The sequence below is a fragment of the Sceloporus occidentalis genome, unplaced genomic scaffold, assembly GCF_023333645.1.
Source record: "Sceloporus occidentalis isolate IW3139 unplaced genomic scaffold, rSceOcc1.0.p SCAF_387, whole genome shotgun sequence".
In the NCBI taxonomy this organism is placed as follows: domain Eukaryota; kingdom Metazoa; phylum Chordata; class Lepidosauria; order Squamata; family Phrynosomatidae; genus Sceloporus; species Sceloporus occidentalis.
Window position 1 is genome coordinate 238,878 of NW_028317367.1, and position 17,236 is coordinate 256,113.

The window sequence follows — 17,236 nt, forward strand, 5'->3', positions numbered from 1 at the left end:
CTTCCTCCTGTAGGATCCATCAGTGCGGAGCCAGGGTCACAGGAGACGTCACCGGTGGGGTGGGATTTGGGGTCTTGTCCACTGCCAGGAATGGACGCTCATGCTAAGCTGCCTAACGTCACACTTTGGGGGCATTAAGAAACCCGCGGTGGAGTTTCTCCAGACTCGACGCGCCAATGACTTGTGCCTCTTTTCTGATCCTGCGATCCAGAGGCGCTCTGTGGGCCCTGAGCGCACCGGAAATGGCTCATATCCCCATGTACCTCAACCCGGCGATGCTGGTCCTGTTCAGCTGTGACCTCTGTCTGGTGAGAGGAAGTAAGTGCCAGGGATACATGTATCACGGGGCGGGCGGGGATTCTGGGATACGGGCATCGTGGGGTGGGCGGGGATTCTGGGATACGGGTATCATGGGGTGGGCGGGGATTCTGGGATACGGGCATCACGGGTTGGGTGAGGATTCTGGATACAGGCATCACGGGTTGGGTGAGGATTCTGGGATACAGACTAGACGGGCCGGATGGGGCCGATTTGCTGCCGGGTTCTGGGTTTTTAAGGATATCCTCAAATTAGCCCTGTGTCCGGTCTGGTCCAGGGTACTGGGTGCCGTGTAATCCCTGGAACAGTGTGTTCGGCACTGTGCTGAGTGTCTGGGACACAGCTATAAGGGCAGTGTTTTCAGCGACAAGAAGTGAGGGGTGACGCTCTAACTCAGCAGCCAGGGGGCTGTGAGCCCTGTGTGCTGTGTTTACCCCCATTGGGCATTTCATTGCTGCACTTTTAACCCTTTCAGTACACTGAAGGAATGGCTTTATGTCTTGCCTAATGCCCATTTATCATTTGGTGTGAAATCTCCCTGAATAGGTTAAAGTCATCCCTTGGGTTCCAGCTTTCTGCTGACCTCCCCACTCACGCTCAAGGTCACCCCCCCCCCCCATCTCGCCATCTCTTCAAGGCCTGTTTCCCGTGACGTGGGTTTCTGTCATGTGCTCTGCATTGCGATGGCATCCGCAGTATATGCGGCCTGCTGCAGCAATTTATAGACAGAGCGCATCCGGGGACTGTCCCTCCACACGCATGTCTCGTAACCTGTGTGCTGCGGTTGTCTCTGCAGTCCCTCCACACGCATGTCTCGTAACCTGTGTGCTGCGGCTGACTCTGCAGTCCCTCTACACGCATGTCTCGTAACCTGTGTGCTGCGGTTGTCTCTGCAGTCCCTCCACACGCATGTCTCGTAACCTGTGTGCTGCGGCTGATTCTGCAGTCCCTCCACACGCATGTCTCGTAACCTGTGTGCTGGTGCTGTCTCTGCAGTCCCTCCACACGCATGTCTCGTAACCTGTGTGCTGGTGCTGTCTCTGCAGTCCCTCCACACGCATGTCTCGTAACCTGTGTGCTGCGGCTGTCTCTGCAGTCCCTCCACACGCATGTCTCGTAACCTGTGTGCTGCGGCTGTCTCTGCAGTCCCTCCACACGCATGTCTCATAATCGGTGTGCTGGAGCTGTCTCTGCAGTCCCACCACGTGTTTGTCTCATAATCTGTGTGCTGGAGCTGTCTCTGCAGTCCCTCCACACGCATGTCTCGTAACCTGTGTGCTGCTGCTGTCTCTGCAGTCCCTCCACGAGTCTGTCTCATAACCTGTGTGCTGGGGCTGTCTCTGCAGTCCCTCCACACGCATGTCTCATAACCTGTGTGCTGGAGCTGTCTCTGCAGTCCCTCCACGAGTCTGTCTCATAACCTGTGTGCTGGGGCTGTCTCTGCAGTCCCTCCACGAGTCTGTCTCATAACCTGTGTGCTGGGGCTGTCTCTGCAGTCCCTCCACATGCATGTCTCGTAACCTGTGTGCTGCGGCTGTCTCTGCAGTCCCTCCACACGCATGTCTCGTAACCTGTGTGCTGCGGCTGTCTCTGCAGTCCCTCCACACGCATGTCTCGTAACCTGTGTGCTGCGGCTGTCTCTGCAGTCCCTCCACACGCATGTCTCGTAACCTGTGTGCTGCGGCTGTCTCTGCAGTCCCTCCACACGCATGTCTCGTAACCTGTGTGCTGCGGCTGTCTCTGCAGTCCCACCACGTGTTTGTCTCATAATCTGTGTGCTGGAGCTGTCTCTGCAGTCCCTCCACACGCATGTCTCGTAACCTGTGTGCTGCTGCTGTCTCTGCAGTCCCTCCACGAGTCTGTCTCATAACCTGTGTGCTGGGGCTGTCTCTGCAGTCCCTCCACGAGTCTGTCTCATAACCTGTGTGCTGGGGCTGTCTCTGCAGTCCCTCCACACGCATGTCTCGTAACCTGTGTGCTGCGGCTGATTCTGCAGTCCCTCCACACGCATGTCTCGTAACCTGTGTGCTGGTGCTGTCTCTGCAGTCCCTCCACACGCATGTCTCGTAACCTGTGTGCTGGTGCTGTCTCTGCAGTCCCTCCACACGCATGTCTCGTAACCTGTGTGCTGCGGCTGTCTCTGCAGTCCCTCCACACGCATGTCTCGTAACCTGTGTGCTGCGGCTGTCTCTGCAGTCCCTCCACACGCATGTCTCATAATCGGTGTGCTGGAGCTGTCTCTGCAGTCCCACCACGTGTTTGTCTCATAATCTGTGTGCTGGAGCTGTCTCTGCAGTCCCTCCACGAGTCTGTCTCATAACCTGTGTGCTGCTGCTGTCTCTGCAGTCCCTCCACGAGTCTGTCTCATAACCTGTGTGCTGGGGCTGTCTCTGCAGTCCCTCCACACGCATGTCTCATAACCTGTGTGCTGGAGCTGTCTCTGCAGTCCCTCCACGAGTCTGTCTCATAACCTGTGTGCTGGGGCTGTCTCTGCAGTCCCTCCACGAGTCTGTCTCATAACCTGTGTGCTGGGGCTGTCTCTGCAGTCCCTCCACACGCATGTCTCGTAACCTGTGTGCTGCGGCTGTCTCTGCAGTCCCTCCACACGCATGTCTCGTAACCTGTGTGCTGCGGCTGTCTCTGCAGTCCCTCCACACGCATGTCTCGTAACCTGTGTGCTGCGGCTGTCTCTGCAGTCCCTCCACACGCATGTCTCGTAACCTGTGTGCTGCGGCTGTCTCTGCAGTCCCACCACGTGTTTGTCTCATAATCTGTGTGCTGGAGCTGTCTCTGCAGTCCCTCCACACGCATGTCTCGTAACCTGTGTGCTGCTGCTGTCTCTGCAGTCCCTCCACGAGTCTGTCTCATAACCTGTGTGCTGGGGCTGTCTCTGCAGTCCCTCCACGAGTCTGTCTCATAACCTGTGTGCTGGGGCTGTCTCTGCAGTCCCTCCACACGCATGTCTCGTAACCTGTGTGCTGCGGCTGTCTCTGCAGTCCCTCCACGAGTCTGTTTTATAACCTGTGTGCTGGGGCTGTCTCTGCAGTCCCTCCACGTGTTTGTCTCATAACCTGTGTGCTGGGGCTGTCTCTGCAGTCCCTCTGATGTGCAGATTATGTGGGATTATCTCCAGCAGACAGCCAGGATCTGCCACCAGGGAGAGGCCGCCATTCTTTCAGTTTAATGTTGTATAAATCAGTCTCCCCCCCCCCACACACACCTATTGTATTGTTAATCTCGTTACTGCCCCTGTTGTCTCTGGAAGGCAGATTAAGGGGGCGGTTTGTGTCCCAATATCTTGTTTTATGTTAATGTGTGTTTTGCTGGATATATCCAGTCCTGTGTGTGTGTGTGTGTGTGTGTGTATATATATATATATATATATATATATATATATATATATATATAATGTGTGTGTGTGATATATATATATATATAATGTGTGTGTGTGATATATATATATATATATATATAGTGTGTGTGATATATATATATATATATAATGTGTGTGTGTGTGTGTGATATATATATATATATATATAATGTGTGTGTGTGTGATATATATATATATATATATAATGTGGGTGTGTGATATATATATATATATATATATATATATAATGTGTGTGTGTGTATATATAATGTGTGTGTGTGATATATATATATATATATATTGTGTGTGTGATATATATATATATATATATATATATATATATATATATATATAAAATGTGTGTGTTTTGCTGGATATATATATATATATATATAAATATATATAGTGTGTGTGTGTGTGTGTGATATATATATATATATATATATAGTGTGTGTGTGTGTGTGTGATATATATATATATATATATATATAATGTGTGTGTGTGTGTGATATATATATATATAATGTGTGTGTGTGATATATATATATATATAATGTGTGTGTGTGATATATATATATATAATGTGTGTTTTGCTGGATATATCCAGTCCTGTGTGTGAGAAATAAATCAGTCTTCGTTTGGTTTTACCCTACACTGAGTCTCTGCGAGTGACTGGGGAACCGGGGAAAGTGTGGTGTCCCAGGCTAAGGGAGCACAAGACAGCGGAGGTAGTCGCTCGGACTAGCCAGCTCCGTGACAACCGGTATATTATCGCTGTACTGCGCGGTGATGTCACCGGTATATTATCTCAGTACTGCGCGGTGATGTCACCAGTATATTATCTCAGTACTGCGCGGTGATGTCACCGGTATATTATCTCAGTACTGCGCGGTGATGTCACCGGTATATTATCACTGTACAGCGTGGTGATGTCACCGGTATATTATCCCTCTACAGCGCGGTGATGTCACTGGTATATTATCACTGTACTGCACGGTGATGTCACCGGTATATTATCACTGTACTGCGCGGTGATGTCACCGGTATATTATCACTGTACAGCGCGGTGATGTCACCCGTATATTATCACTGTACAGCGCGGTGATGTCATCGGTATATTATCACTGTACTGCGCAGTGATGTCGCCGGTATATTATAACTGTACTGCGCGGTGATGTCGCCAGTATATTATCACTGTACAGCGCGGTGATGTCAGCGGTATATTATCACTGTACTGCACGGTGATGTCACCGGTATATTATCACTGTACTGTGCGGAGATGCCACCGGTATATTATCACTGTACTGTGTGGAGATGCCACCGGTATATTATCACTGTACTGCGCGGTGATGTCACCGGTATATTATCTCAGTACTGGGCGGTGATGTCGCCGATATATTATAACTGTACTGTGCGGTGATGTCACCGGTATATTATCACTGTACTGCGCAGTGATGTCACCGGTATATTATCACTCCGCGGTGATGTCACCCGTATATTATCACTGTACAGCGCGGTGATGTCATCGGTATATTATCACTGTACTGCGCGGTGATGTCACCGGTATATTATCACTGTACTGCGCGGTGATGTCACCGGTATATTATCTCAGTACTGCGCGGTGATGTCACCGGTATATTATCACTGTACTGCGCGGTGATGTCACCGGTATATTATCACTGTACTGCGCGGTGATGTCACCGGTATATTATCTCAGTACTGCGCGGTGATGTCACCGGTATATTATCACTGTACTGCGCGGTGATGTCACCGGTATATTATCTCAGTACTGCGCGGTGATGTCACCGGTATATTATCACTGTACAGCGCGGTGATGTCATCGGTATATTATCACTGTACTGCGCGGTGATGTCACCCGTATATTATCACTGTACAGCGCGGTGATGTCATCGGTATATTATCACTGTACAGCGCGGTGATGTCACCGGTATATTATCACTGTACAGCGCGGTGATGTCCTCGGTATATTATCACGGTACAGCGCGGTGATATCACCCGTATTATCACCACGTGGTGTCAAATTGCTGTCATCTGCTTGTTGCGTGTAACATGCCGGCAGATGGCGGCATCCTCGCCAAGGTCTCCCACGTCTCTTCTGCCGTTCTGGGATCTTGTGCCAGCTGAGAGCAGCCATCTGTCAGAGTGAAGCTCTGGGGGCCGCAGGACACGCTAGTACATGCTAAATCCCCCACCTCAGGGGCCGCAGAACACGCTAGTACATGCTAAATCCCCCACCTCAAGGGCCGCAGGACACGCTAGCACATGGTAATCCCCCACCTCAGGGGCCGCAGGACACGCCAGCGCATGCTAATTCCTCCCTGGGGGTCGCAGGACACGCCGGCGCATGCTAATCCCGTCCCCACGCCGAGCACATGCAGCTGGTCTCTGGCAATACATGTGACATACATGAGATGGCTGTGAATGGTGTGAGTGCCCCGGAGCTGGTGTTACTCCCCCGTGGGGTGCAGGGGCCGAGGCATCGCCCCGTTTCCTTACTCGGATTCTGTGTTCTGTCTCCTCAGACCGACCACCATCTCCAGTCAATGTGACGGTGACTCAACTCAAAGCCAACTCTGCCACGGTGTCCTGGGACGTCCCCGAAGGAGATGTCATCATTGGATATGCAATATCCCAACAGGTACTGTCGCCCTGCACTGGGAGGGGCAGACTGTCCTACAGCTCCCTCCTATCTGTGTCGCCCTGCAGTGGGAGGGGTCAACTCCGTGTCCCATATCTCCCTTCTTTCTGTGTTGCCCCGCAGTGGGAGGGGCAGACTCCGTCTCCCATATCTCCCTTCTTTCTGTGTTGCCCCGCAGTGGGAGGGGCAGACTCCGTTTCCCATATCTCCCTCCTGTCTGTGTTGCCCCGCAGTGGGAGGGGCAAAATGGTCTTTACCCCCGTGTGAGGTGGGTTCTCTTTCTCTCCAGAGGCAGGATGGGCAGATCCACAGGTTTATCCGGGAAGTTAACACCACGAACCGCGCCTGCGTGCTCTGGGACCTGGAGGAAGACACGGACTACATCATCCAGGTCCAGTCCATCGGCCTTTACAGCGAGAGTCAGGCCAGCAAGAGAATCCATTTCCGCACCTTAAAGGAGACCGACCGGCTGCCATCCAACAGCTCCAACCAAGGTACTGGCTACCCCTGCAATGCATGCGCTGCTGCTGCTGCTGGGGAACATGCGCTGCTGCTGCTGGGGAACATGCGCTGCTGCTGCTGGGGAACATGCGCTGCTGCTGCTGGGGAACATGCGCTGCTGCTGCTGGGGAACATGCGCTGCTGCTGCTGCTGCTGCTGCTCGGGAACATGCGCTGCCGGGAAACATGCACTACTTGGGACATGCGCTGCTTGGGACAGGCGTGCTCGGTACATGCGCTGCCGCCTGCGTTGCTCTCTTCTGTGGCTGTTAGCAGTTGCTTTCCCTGCAGGAGAGATCACTGTGCAGGGAGTGGACAAGGAGCGCCAGCTGGAGACCGGAGAGATCATCATCATAGTCGCGGTCCTGCTAATGTGGGCAGGTGAGTGAAGAGAGGGCGTCTGCGTACACTGCACCCCGCAACCAGCATGCCACATACACAGAGACGGGGTCCCTAAACACTGCACCCCGCAACCAGCATGCCACATATAGATAAGGACGGGATTAGTTGTATGGCCGGAGAGTATATAATATGAGGAATATACAGGATATAACGGGTTATAAGGACGGGATTAGTTATACGGCCGGAGAGTATATAATATATAATATGAGGAATATACAGGGATATAATGGGTTATAAGGACGGGATTAGTTATACGGCCGGAGAGTATATAATATATAATATGCCGAATATACAGGGTATAACGGGTTATAAGGACGGGATTAGTTATACGGCCGGAGAGTATATAATATATAATATGACGAATATACAGGGTATAACGGGTTATAAGGACGGGATTAGTTATACGGCCGGAGAGTATATAATATGAGGAATATACAGTATATAACGGGTTATAAGGACGGGATTAGTTATACGGCCGGAGAGTATATAATATATAATATGACGAATATACAGGGTATAACGGGTTATAAGGACGGGATTAGTTATACGGGGAGGAGAGTATATAATATATAATATGACGAATATACAGGGTATAACGGGTTATAAGGACGGGATTAGTTATACGGCCGGAGAGTATATAATATGAGGAATATACAGTATATAACGGGTTATAAGGACGGGATTAGTTATATGTCCGGAGAGTATATAATATATAATATGAGAAATATACAGGGATATAACGGGTTATAAGGACGGGATTAGTTATATGTCCGGAGAGTATATAATATATAATATGAGAAATATACAGGGATATAACGGGTTATAAGGACGGGATTAGTTATACGGGGGAGAGTATATATATATATATAATATGAGGAATATACAGGATATAACGGGTTATAAGGACGGGGTTAGTTATATGGCCGGAGAGTATATAATATATAATATGGGCAATATACAGGTTATAACGGGTTATAAGGACGGGATTAGTTATACGGCCGGAGAGCATATAATATATAATATGAGGAATATACAGGATATAACGGGTTATAAGGACGGGGTTAGAGTATATAATAGATAATTGTTTCCATTTTTGACGCACAGTTGGAAATCACTTCATTGTGGGGGTTTTGCTTCTTCTGGATCTGGGGGGAATGTGATGGATTCGATTCATTCGATGAGAAATGGGTACCCACTCCATGCCACAGAGAGCCCCCAGACATCCCATGGCTAGGATTGCAGCCCTTTCTCTCCATATCTGGTTTTCATGTTTTCCTCCGTACGTTTTTTCTTTTTTCCATGAATTTCACCCGATTCCGATGTGTTTTTTCTGAGCTCTCTTTTTCCAACAGCGGTCATCGCCCTATTCTGCCGACAGTATGACATCATCAAGGACAATGACTCCAATAACAATAAGGAGAAAGTGAAAGTGTCTTCGGAGCAGAGCACGCCGGAGCGGCAGACGGGCGGGTTGCTGCGCAAGGTGAGGGCAAGAAGTTCCGTGGATTTGAGGTGCAGGTTACAGGGTTGTGAATAATTCTACCTTTTAATATTGTTCTCTTTTCTGCCTAGAAGAAGACACCGTCTGTCAACATCATAGAAGTGTAAGGCAGGGGTGTCCATGGCCACGAGGCCACGTTCACAAAATACTAAGGAGCAACAAGGACTGGAGACTTCTTATAGCAATACCACAAAGAACTCTGCCGCCGGCGGAGGACGTTCAAGGGCTCACCCTGTCCACTGTAACCACCACAGAGACCGTGCCAGCTGTGGCAATACTGTGGACTCCCAACCCACCCCAAGGCGGAGGCATCATTCATTCCACGAGAACGCACGGCCCCTGCCCGGGAGCGATGGACTTGGCCGTTCCTTTGCTTCACCACCTCACCCAAATAATCCTGTGCTGTATGGGGTTAGTGTGCCTGCGCGTGTTAGGGCCACGGGGAAGCTCCCCCGCTGAATGTTCTTCACATGTTTTCAGGGCTTAAGTGTCATAGAAACACGTTAATGCTTCTGGTATAGGATGCACCTGTTTTTGACGCTCTTTGAGTTACTCATTTAGCCGATAGGACCAGCGTCGGAAAGATCCTCCGGGCCTCGTCAGAGTTTCTCTTCTTTGAGGCAGTTTGGGTTAAACTCCGAGGGCAGGTTTAAAAATAACCATTTCTATACTTTCTAGTGTTTTTGGTCTTTACCACCACTGCTGGGGGGCAGTAAATCTACCAGACAAATGGACTTCTGAGTGGAGACCCAAGGGAAGAAACTTGGGGTGGGTGAGGAGCCTGTGTGGGGAGGTGAGGAGTCTGTGTGTGGGGGGGGGGGTGAGGAGTCTGTGTGTGGGGGGGGGGGTGAGGAGTCTGTGTGTGTGGGGGGGGGGATGAGGAGTCTGTGTGTGTGTGGGGGGGGGGGTGAGGAGCCTGTCTGCAGGGGTGTGAGGAGCCTGTCTGCAGGGGTTTCCGCTTGAGCCGCCAGTGAACGGCTGGTAAAGGAACATATTAGGGATTCCTGTGCAAAGTTTGCCAAGTCGCATAATCACCGTAGAAACCAATGAAATGGCCTGCTAATTGGACCAACCTTTCTATTGGTTTCCATAGCAATAAGAAAGCATTTCAAACTTTGAGCCAGAATCAGAACCCCCACGCGCTGCTTTAGCGGTCGTGTATTACACGCTGTCAGCCCTTTTACCCCCAGTCTCTGCCCCCCCTGCAGGAGCAGTCGTGTATTACACGCCATCAGCCCTTTTACCCCCAGTCTCTGCCCCCTCTGCAGGAGCAGTCGTGTATTACACTCCATCAGCCCTTTTACCAGATTACGCCTCAAATTGTCCACATTTTGGCTTCTTGCCGATAGATTGTGTGTGGCGGGAAGTCAGGGTCGTTCTGGGAGTTGTAGGAGTTGCTCGCAGAAGATCCACGTGGACTCGCTTTAAAACTCGCTTGTGGCCTCGTCCTGTGTTTACAAAACTGCCGCTTCGTGATAATAAACCAGGAGTTTCACCCCGTTTTTCCGATGCAGTTAATGTCGGACTTCGGCGCTCCCTGAACCGCCGGGTGCCGAATCCTGCCAGCGATCAACCGATGTAACTGATCTGCCGTTTACCGCGCGGCGCCCCCCTGTGCCGTGATTACACGCCGCGCCACGTCGTGCATCTGTAAATAACATACATGTCCTCCGTTAACCCCTTCAGTGCCAGCGAGGCATTGCTCTGCTGCGCCACGGGGTGTGATCTGCACGTCTATGTAAATGAGAAGCATGTGACTGCGCTGTACATACTGTGTATGCTGTATATTCCTGTATAGCCACGTGTGACACTGTATATAGGGGACTCCTATATCCTATACTATTGCACCATAACAATCGCAAGTCTTCCAATCACTGAGCAGAGTGCCGGGGTACTCGAAATCCCTGTGTAAGCGTGTGCTAGTGTACCCCCGGCCGCGTGTGAGCACGTGTGCCGGTGTACCCCTCCCCCAGCTGCCTGTAGGCACGTGTGCCTGTGTACCCTTCCCGGCTGTGTGTAGGCACGTGTACCCCCCCCCCCCCGGCCGCGTGCAGGCATGATGCTAATCTCATTGGAAGTGAAATGTTCTTATCGTGTCACATTGTACTCCTCCCCTCTGCTCTCAGCCTGATCTCTCTACGCTTCCCACTTATTCTTATTACCCCAGCGGTCCTCTGACACCACGTCCAGTCCTTCGCTGCACCTTCATAACCCTCCTAATTCCCGGACCTTCTCACCCCCGACCATAATTATGATGTCCCCTCCACTTCCCTTCTCAGTCCTGTTCCATCGTACACCGGGCCCTTCTCACCCCTGACCTTGGGCCCCAAGTCCTCTCCGCTCTCCCTTTATTCTCGCTCTTCTCGCCCCTGACCGTGGGTGTGAAGTCCCGTCCACAGAGCTCTCCACTAACATCGATACTCTGCTCTCATGGATATCCAACAGTCGCAACACAACACAGGTTCATCCAAAAAAAAAAAAATGGTAAATATATGCGTGGGACACGATAATTGGGGTTCTTTTAGTGGATAGTTTGTGTTTTCTCCAGTCAGGGGACTGGGTGGCCACGGCGGGACCTCGATTTTATGGTCAGTTCACCATTTTTGTGTTGATTTTGATGTACGTTTTGGATCATTGTCCTGCTGGAAGATCCGAGGCCTGTTCTGCTTTCAGGCAGAGGCGGTCCGGGGTTCAGTTAATATCGGTTGAGATGCGGTAGAGTCTATGATGCCGTGTATCCTAACAGTATATCCCCTGTCAGAAAAACAGCCCCAAAACATTAAAGAGCCACCACCATATTTATCCGTGGGCATGAGGTACATCTCCATATGGCTTCCTCTCTGTGCGCCAAACCCACCTCTGCTGTTTGTTCCCAAAAAACTATTGTGGTTTCATCTGACCGTAGAACCAGAACCCAGTCCGACGTCACCTTCATCATCACTCGCGGAGATTTAGGTGATGTCCGATTGTAGTTTTGTGGACTTTCTCACCCGAAGACGCAACTAACGTCTGCGATTCTCCAGCTGCGGTCCTCGGAGATTTGTTTGGCCCCGTTGCAGTGCATTGAGACAATATAGACACGATGCGGACACGCTACGGACACACTATGGACACGCGTCCTCTCCCAGGTTCCTTCATGACATGGGATCTTCTTAATTATCGCTCTCATGGTGGAAATGGGCATTTTGTGAAGCTCCACAGCCGTTTGCCGCTCGTCCCAGCGATATTCCTTGGGTGAATGAATAAGGGAATTCGGCCCATGTGTCACCCTGGTGAAACAGGAAATCACGGTCAAACTATTTCCTGTTCCTAGTCACCTAGGTGTTAAACATTAAGTTAAACATTACTGGGGATAAACTTCAAATATATTTTTCACCAATAATCGGCCCGAACCCAGATATATTGCACAGCTTTTATTTTTGCGCTGCGATTGTTGGATATCCACGAGATCCGAGTATTTTGTTTATTGTTTGAAGAAAATATCAAAAGGTTAAACAATAAAGACAATTTTTCACAGCCTTCTTTCCTCGTGTTTACCGAGGGGGCCGATATGAGGGGGGGCTCTGTAATATCGCCCCCCCCTGCTTGTTCATTTCAGGTTATTCGCTTTTCACCCTCTCCTGCCGGCTGCCACCACCGGGCCCCGGCTGTCACCGTCTCCTGCCGGCTGTCACGGCCAGTCCCCGGCTGTCACCGTCTCCTGCCGGCTGTCACCACCGGGCCCCGGCTGTCACCTCCCCATCGGCCTCGTCTCATTCTCAGGTTCTCATTCTCGGATCTGGTTGGAAAGTGTCTTTTTATTTGTCATTGTTGGTTGTTTTCTGTGCGGTAAGTGTTGTCTCGTGTCCGGCTGGGAAGTCCTGCCGGTGCCACAGAGCCCGCTGTTTCCCGTTTAACCCAAATCTGTCTGTTTCTTTATATTCCGCTTCTTGTTTTCTGCATCGTTACCGTCTGTCGGTTTTATATAAATACAGATATAAGCAGCTCTTGCCCGTCTCTGCGTCATTTACGGCCACGAGCGGCGGCCACCGCCGATTCTCACACGCAGGGGGTGGTTCGCACATTACCCCACCGCCCCTACACAAACTAAGCTACAATCGAGGCATGCGCAACTCGCAAGGAGCTCGAATGCCGATACAAGAGCCATGGCCAACCAGACTGAGGGGGGGGGGATTACCCCAATGCCCCGTGGGTATAGCGCGCCAACAGCTACCGACGTCTTCCCTCCCGACACGAATCACCAAACAGCCCCGCTTAACAAATACCAGCAAAACCATTTCTTTATTAGTGATACAAAGCAGCCTCGTGGAGGGGGAGGGGAACGCGGCCGCTGGTCCGCGGCGGGGGAAGGGAACCTGGCCGCTGGTCCGTGGTGGACCTGGGAAGACATTGGCCCAAGCCGGGTGTAAGAGGTTGAACGGTCCGTGGCCGTGGCCCGATTTGCTGGATGTTCAGATCAGATTTCGTGGAGCACGGTGGTCCCAGATCCAATGAAGGAGCGAAGCGGAGCGTCTACGGCGGTGACCACAGGCCACGTCCCAGGAGACCCTTTAAAGGCAGCTTCTCCCCAGCGCAGGATCATCACCGGGAATCCAGGTAAACCATTCATCCACCGCGGCTCCGGGGCCCCGCGCACCACCGCAGGAGATCTGATGTCACTTCCGTGCGTGGCACGTACCGGCCGGACTCAACGACCCTGAAAACCAGAAATCACAGAATTATCTGAATTCAAGAAAAAAAAAAAAACCCCAAAACACGGCACTGGGAGGCACGGCAAGGCGTGGTACTCTACAGGGCAGCACGGCACAGCGCGACCTACGGCGCCGTACTCTACAGGCAGGGCCGGCCCTACAATGGGGCCGACTGGGGCAATTGCCCCAGGCGGCACTTCAGAAGGGGCGGCACTTTGCCGCCCCAAGCGTTTTTTTTTTGTTTTTTTGAAGCGGAGGAGAGAGAGAGGGGCACCGAGTGATTTTCGCTTACCCGCTCGGCGCCCCTCTCTCTCTCCTCTGCGGCGAGTTTACCTGTTCGGTCTCGGTGCCGGCTTGTAATGCAGAGCGCCGGAAGTGACGCGAATTTCCGGCGCTCAGCATTACAAGCCGGCACCGTGGCAGCACAGGGAGACTCGCCGCAGGACTGTTTAAGGGTAAGTACCGACACTCTACACCACGGGGCGACACGGCACAGCTCGACCTGCGGCACAGCGCGGCACAGCGCGACACAGCTGGACCCGGCCCTCTACAGCACGACACGACACAGCTGGACCCGGCGCTCTACAGCACGACACGACACAGCTGGACCCGGCACTCTACAGCACGACGCGACACAGCTGGACCCGGAACTCTACAGCGCGGAACGCGTCACAGCGCGGCACCGAGGAGCCTCGCACACCAGCGATAAAATACCGGAGAACGGGACAAAGATCTCACCCGCGGCATCGCCTCCATCAGGAGTAAAGCAGCTTTGTGGGGAGAAAAGCCATTAGAAATAATCAGAGGCACACAGGAGATGAGAGTGGCCACAAAGAGGAGAGGGCGACGGGGAGGAGAGCAGCCACAAAGAGGAGAGTGCGACGGGAGGAGAGCAGCCACAAAGAGGGGGAGAGACACAAAGAGGAGAGGGCGACAGGGAGGAGAGCAGCCACAAAGTGGGTGAGAGACACGTGTGGGAGAGGTATATGGGCCCTATCGCCCCTCAGGAATAAAGCAGCTTAGAGGGGGAGAAAAGGGTGTGATCCGCCGACACTGACCTGGAAAAGGCTTCATCCAAATCCTCGAACTCGTCCTCTTCTTCCTGCCAGAAACAGACCCTGACCCAATCAGTGTCCGGAACCAGAACCACACGCTGACCCAATCAGTGTCCAGAACCACACGCTGACCCAATCAGTGTCCAGAACCACATGCTGACCCAATCAGTGTCCAGAACCACATGCTGACCCAATCACTGTCCAGAACCACACGCTGACCCAATCACTGTCCAGAACCAGAACCACACGCTGACCCAATCAGTGTCCAGAACCACACGCTGACCCAATCAGTGTCCAGAACCACACGCTGACCCAATCAGTGTCCAGAACCACACGCTGACCCAGTGTCCAGAACCACACGCTGACCCAATCAGTATCCAGAACCAGAACCACACGCTGACCCAATCACTGTCCAGAACCACACGCTGACCCAATCAGTGTCCAGAACCACACGCTGACCCAATCAGTGTCCAGAACCAGAACCACACGCTGACCCAGTCAGTGTCCAGAACCACACGCTGACCCAATCAGTGTCCAGAACCACACGCTGACCCAATCAGTATCCAGAACCAGAACCACACCTTGACCCAATCAGTGTCCAGAACCACACGTCGACCCAATCATAGTCCAGAACCACACCCTGACATCATCACCCACAAGATCATTACCTGTAAGAGGTAATAGAAGCAATAACAGCCCCAGCCGCTGCATACTTACAGCCGCGTGACATACGTGTCCTGAAGCCCCCGCGCAGCCATCAGTCACCTGATCGCCGACACAACCTGGAGGGCAAGCACCGAACGGCGGCAATCAGCTGGATCCGGCACAGAGTTACCCCGGCCAGGGGCAGCAACCCTACAGCCCCACGGAGGCGTTAAATCCTGCTTACCTGCCGGGGAGTCAGACGTGGGAGCCAGACGTGTCCCGCTGCATGCGCACGGCTCCGTTTTACCTGCGGGGACACGGATCGGTGAGCTGGGGGTCCTCCACGGAGTGGCCGTGGCCCCTGAAACCCTCTTACCCTCCTTGGCAGATTCCCACAAATCCAGAGCTACTTGAAACGCCTGTGCGACCGTCAGTGTCACCGCCCGAGCCTGAAAAGCAAGCAAACGGTCTGAGATCCCGCGTCTGATCCGGGATGTACCATAACCACCCAGAGAGGGGAACGTGTCCCTCCAGCCCCCCCCCCCCCGGTTAGAAGTGCCAGCCTCCTTCCCGCCCCGGCGATTACCATCTTCTTCTTGGGAGACAGGAATGCGTGGCACTCGAGGGCCTCGTTGGTCTGGTTCTGGGCCACGTAGGCAAACACTTTATTCTGGACTTTATCGGTGGAGCAGTAAGAAATCCTACGAGAACAACACGAGAGCGTTAGAGAGAGCGGGGGCGGGTCCGCAGGGGCGGTCCACAGGGGCAGGGGCGGGGCAGTCTTTATCAGCCCCCTTTCTGAGGCAGTACGAGTCAATACAATCTAATACCCAGCCTGACCACCCCCCCGGCCGCCCCTGGCCCATACACCACTGCCCTCGGCCGCCCCTGTCCCGTACACCGCTGCCCCTGGCCGTAGGCTCCCGTTATGCTCCCGTTTCAGCGGGGCTCGTACCGACCTGTAAATGGACACAAATTCGATGAGATGGCCGTCCTCCGAGTCCTGCAACGAGATCCCGCGTGGCGTCACCGTCAGCGTCACCTTCTGGAACTTCTTCGCACCGACGCGGGCCTGGGGGGCGAGAGACACGGAGACCAAAACGAGATTATCGGGGCGGAATAACACAACCGGCTCCTGTCACCAGGTAACCCTAACGTCACAGGATAAAGCTGCCTGGGCCCTCAACGAGTCAAACAATCTCCACCGGGGGCCCCAGCGACAGACCAATCGGAAGAAACCACGAGCGGCAGCCCCGGCCGTGGACCCACGCGCCCATACGTTACCGTGGTATAAAGCGCCGTTACCATGGTAATAATCCTGCGGATGGCGGCGGCGGCCATATCCTCTCCTTTCGGCTTCTCCACCAAAGTCATTCCCAGATACTTGAGGCGGAAAACCATCCCGTCCAGCAGACTCTCCTTCACGTCGCTCCAGCTCTCCGCCAGCTCTACAAGACACACAGTCACAACGCGGGGCGGGCCACGGGAGGTACCGCAGGGGCCAGAACTAACCGGGAGGTACAACAGGGGCCAGAGCCACCGGGAGGTACCGCAGGGGCCGAGGCACACACTGGGAGGTACCGCAAGGGCTGGGACACACACCGGGAGGTAACACAGGAGCCAGAACTAACTGGGAGATACCGCAGGGGCCGGGACACACACCGAGAGGTACCGCAGGGGCTGGGACACACACCGGGAGGTACCGCAGGGGCCGGAACTAACCAGGTGGTACCGCAGGGGTGGGGGGGCCTCACTAACTGGGGCGTTACACAGGGGTCTGGGGCGTCACTAACCGGAACGTTGCCCGGGGGGGGGGGGGCGGAACTAAACGGGCTGTACTGCAGGGGTGGGGGGTATGGAGCCGAGCTAACCTGCCTGTACCTGTATATACCCCCGTACTAGCCTATACCCCCCCAACGTGCCTGCCCCATAAACCATGTACCGCCCCTAGCTGCATTCCCTGCACTCACTCTGGTGCCGGGGGTCCCGCGGGGGTCTCCCGAGGCTCGGGCTCCTTAGAATCGCTTTACCGGCAGATCTCAGAGCGTCCATGACACCGAAGGCGGAGGCACTGTGGACACACCCACCGGGG

General features: G+C 53.1%; 2 protein-coding genes across 2 annotated transcripts; one reads left to right on the forward strand and one right to left on the reverse strand.

Moving 5' to 3' along the window:
* The first annotated feature begins 242 nt into the window (after window positions 1-242).
* Window positions 243-8,860, forward strand: LOC149273286 (fibronectin type III domain-containing protein 4-like). Its single transcript, XM_089506507.1, has 6 exons — window positions 243-318; window positions 6,235-6,350; window positions 6,640-6,844; window positions 7,142-7,231; window positions 8,605-8,735; window positions 8,825-8,860. The coding sequence occupies exons 1-6, from the start codon at window positions 243-245 to the stop codon at window positions 8,858-8,860; spliced, it is 654 nt and encodes a 217-aa protein (XP_089362633.1).
* Window positions 8,861-14,447: 5,587 nt separating this feature from the next.
* Window positions 14,448-17,196, reverse strand: LOC149273287 (low density lipoprotein receptor adapter protein 1-like). Its single transcript, XM_089506512.1, has 7 exons — window positions 17,115-17,196; window positions 16,450-16,592; window positions 16,104-16,216; window positions 15,731-15,845; window positions 15,389-15,593; window positions 15,217-15,281; window positions 14,448-14,546 (listed from the first exon to the last, which is right to left on the reverse strand). The coding sequence occupies exons 1-7, from the start codon at window positions 17,194-17,196 to the stop codon at window positions 14,448-14,450; spliced, it is 822 nt and encodes a 273-aa protein (XP_089362638.1).
* Between the last annotated feature and the right edge of the window lie 40 nt (window positions 17,197-17,236).

Coding starts and splice junctions, on each gene's coding strand:
- LOC149273286 (XM_089506507.1), top strand. CDS start 243: ATGGCTCATATCCCCATGTACCTCAACCCGGCGATGCTGGTCCTGTTC. Junction 7,232..8,604: donor GGTCCTGCTAATGTGGGCAG/GTGAGTGAAGAG, acceptor TTTTTCCAACAG/CGGTCATCGCCCTATTCTGC. Junction 8,736..8,824: donor CGGGCGGGTTGCTGCGCAAG/GTGAGGGCAAGA, acceptor TTTTCTGCCTAG/AAGAAGACACCGTCTGTCAA.
- LOC149273287 (XM_089506512.1), bottom strand. CDS start 17,196: ATGGACGCTCTGAGATCTGCCGGTAAAGCGATTCTAAGGAGCCCGAGC. Junction 15,282..15,388: donor CACGTCTGACTCCCCGGCAG/GTAAGCAGGATT, acceptor CTTGCCCTCCAG/GTTGTGTCGGCGATCAGGTG. Junction 14,547..15,216: donor GACACGTATGTCACGCGGCT/GTAAGTATGCAG, acceptor TGTTTCTGGCAG/GAAGAAGAGGACGAGTTCGA.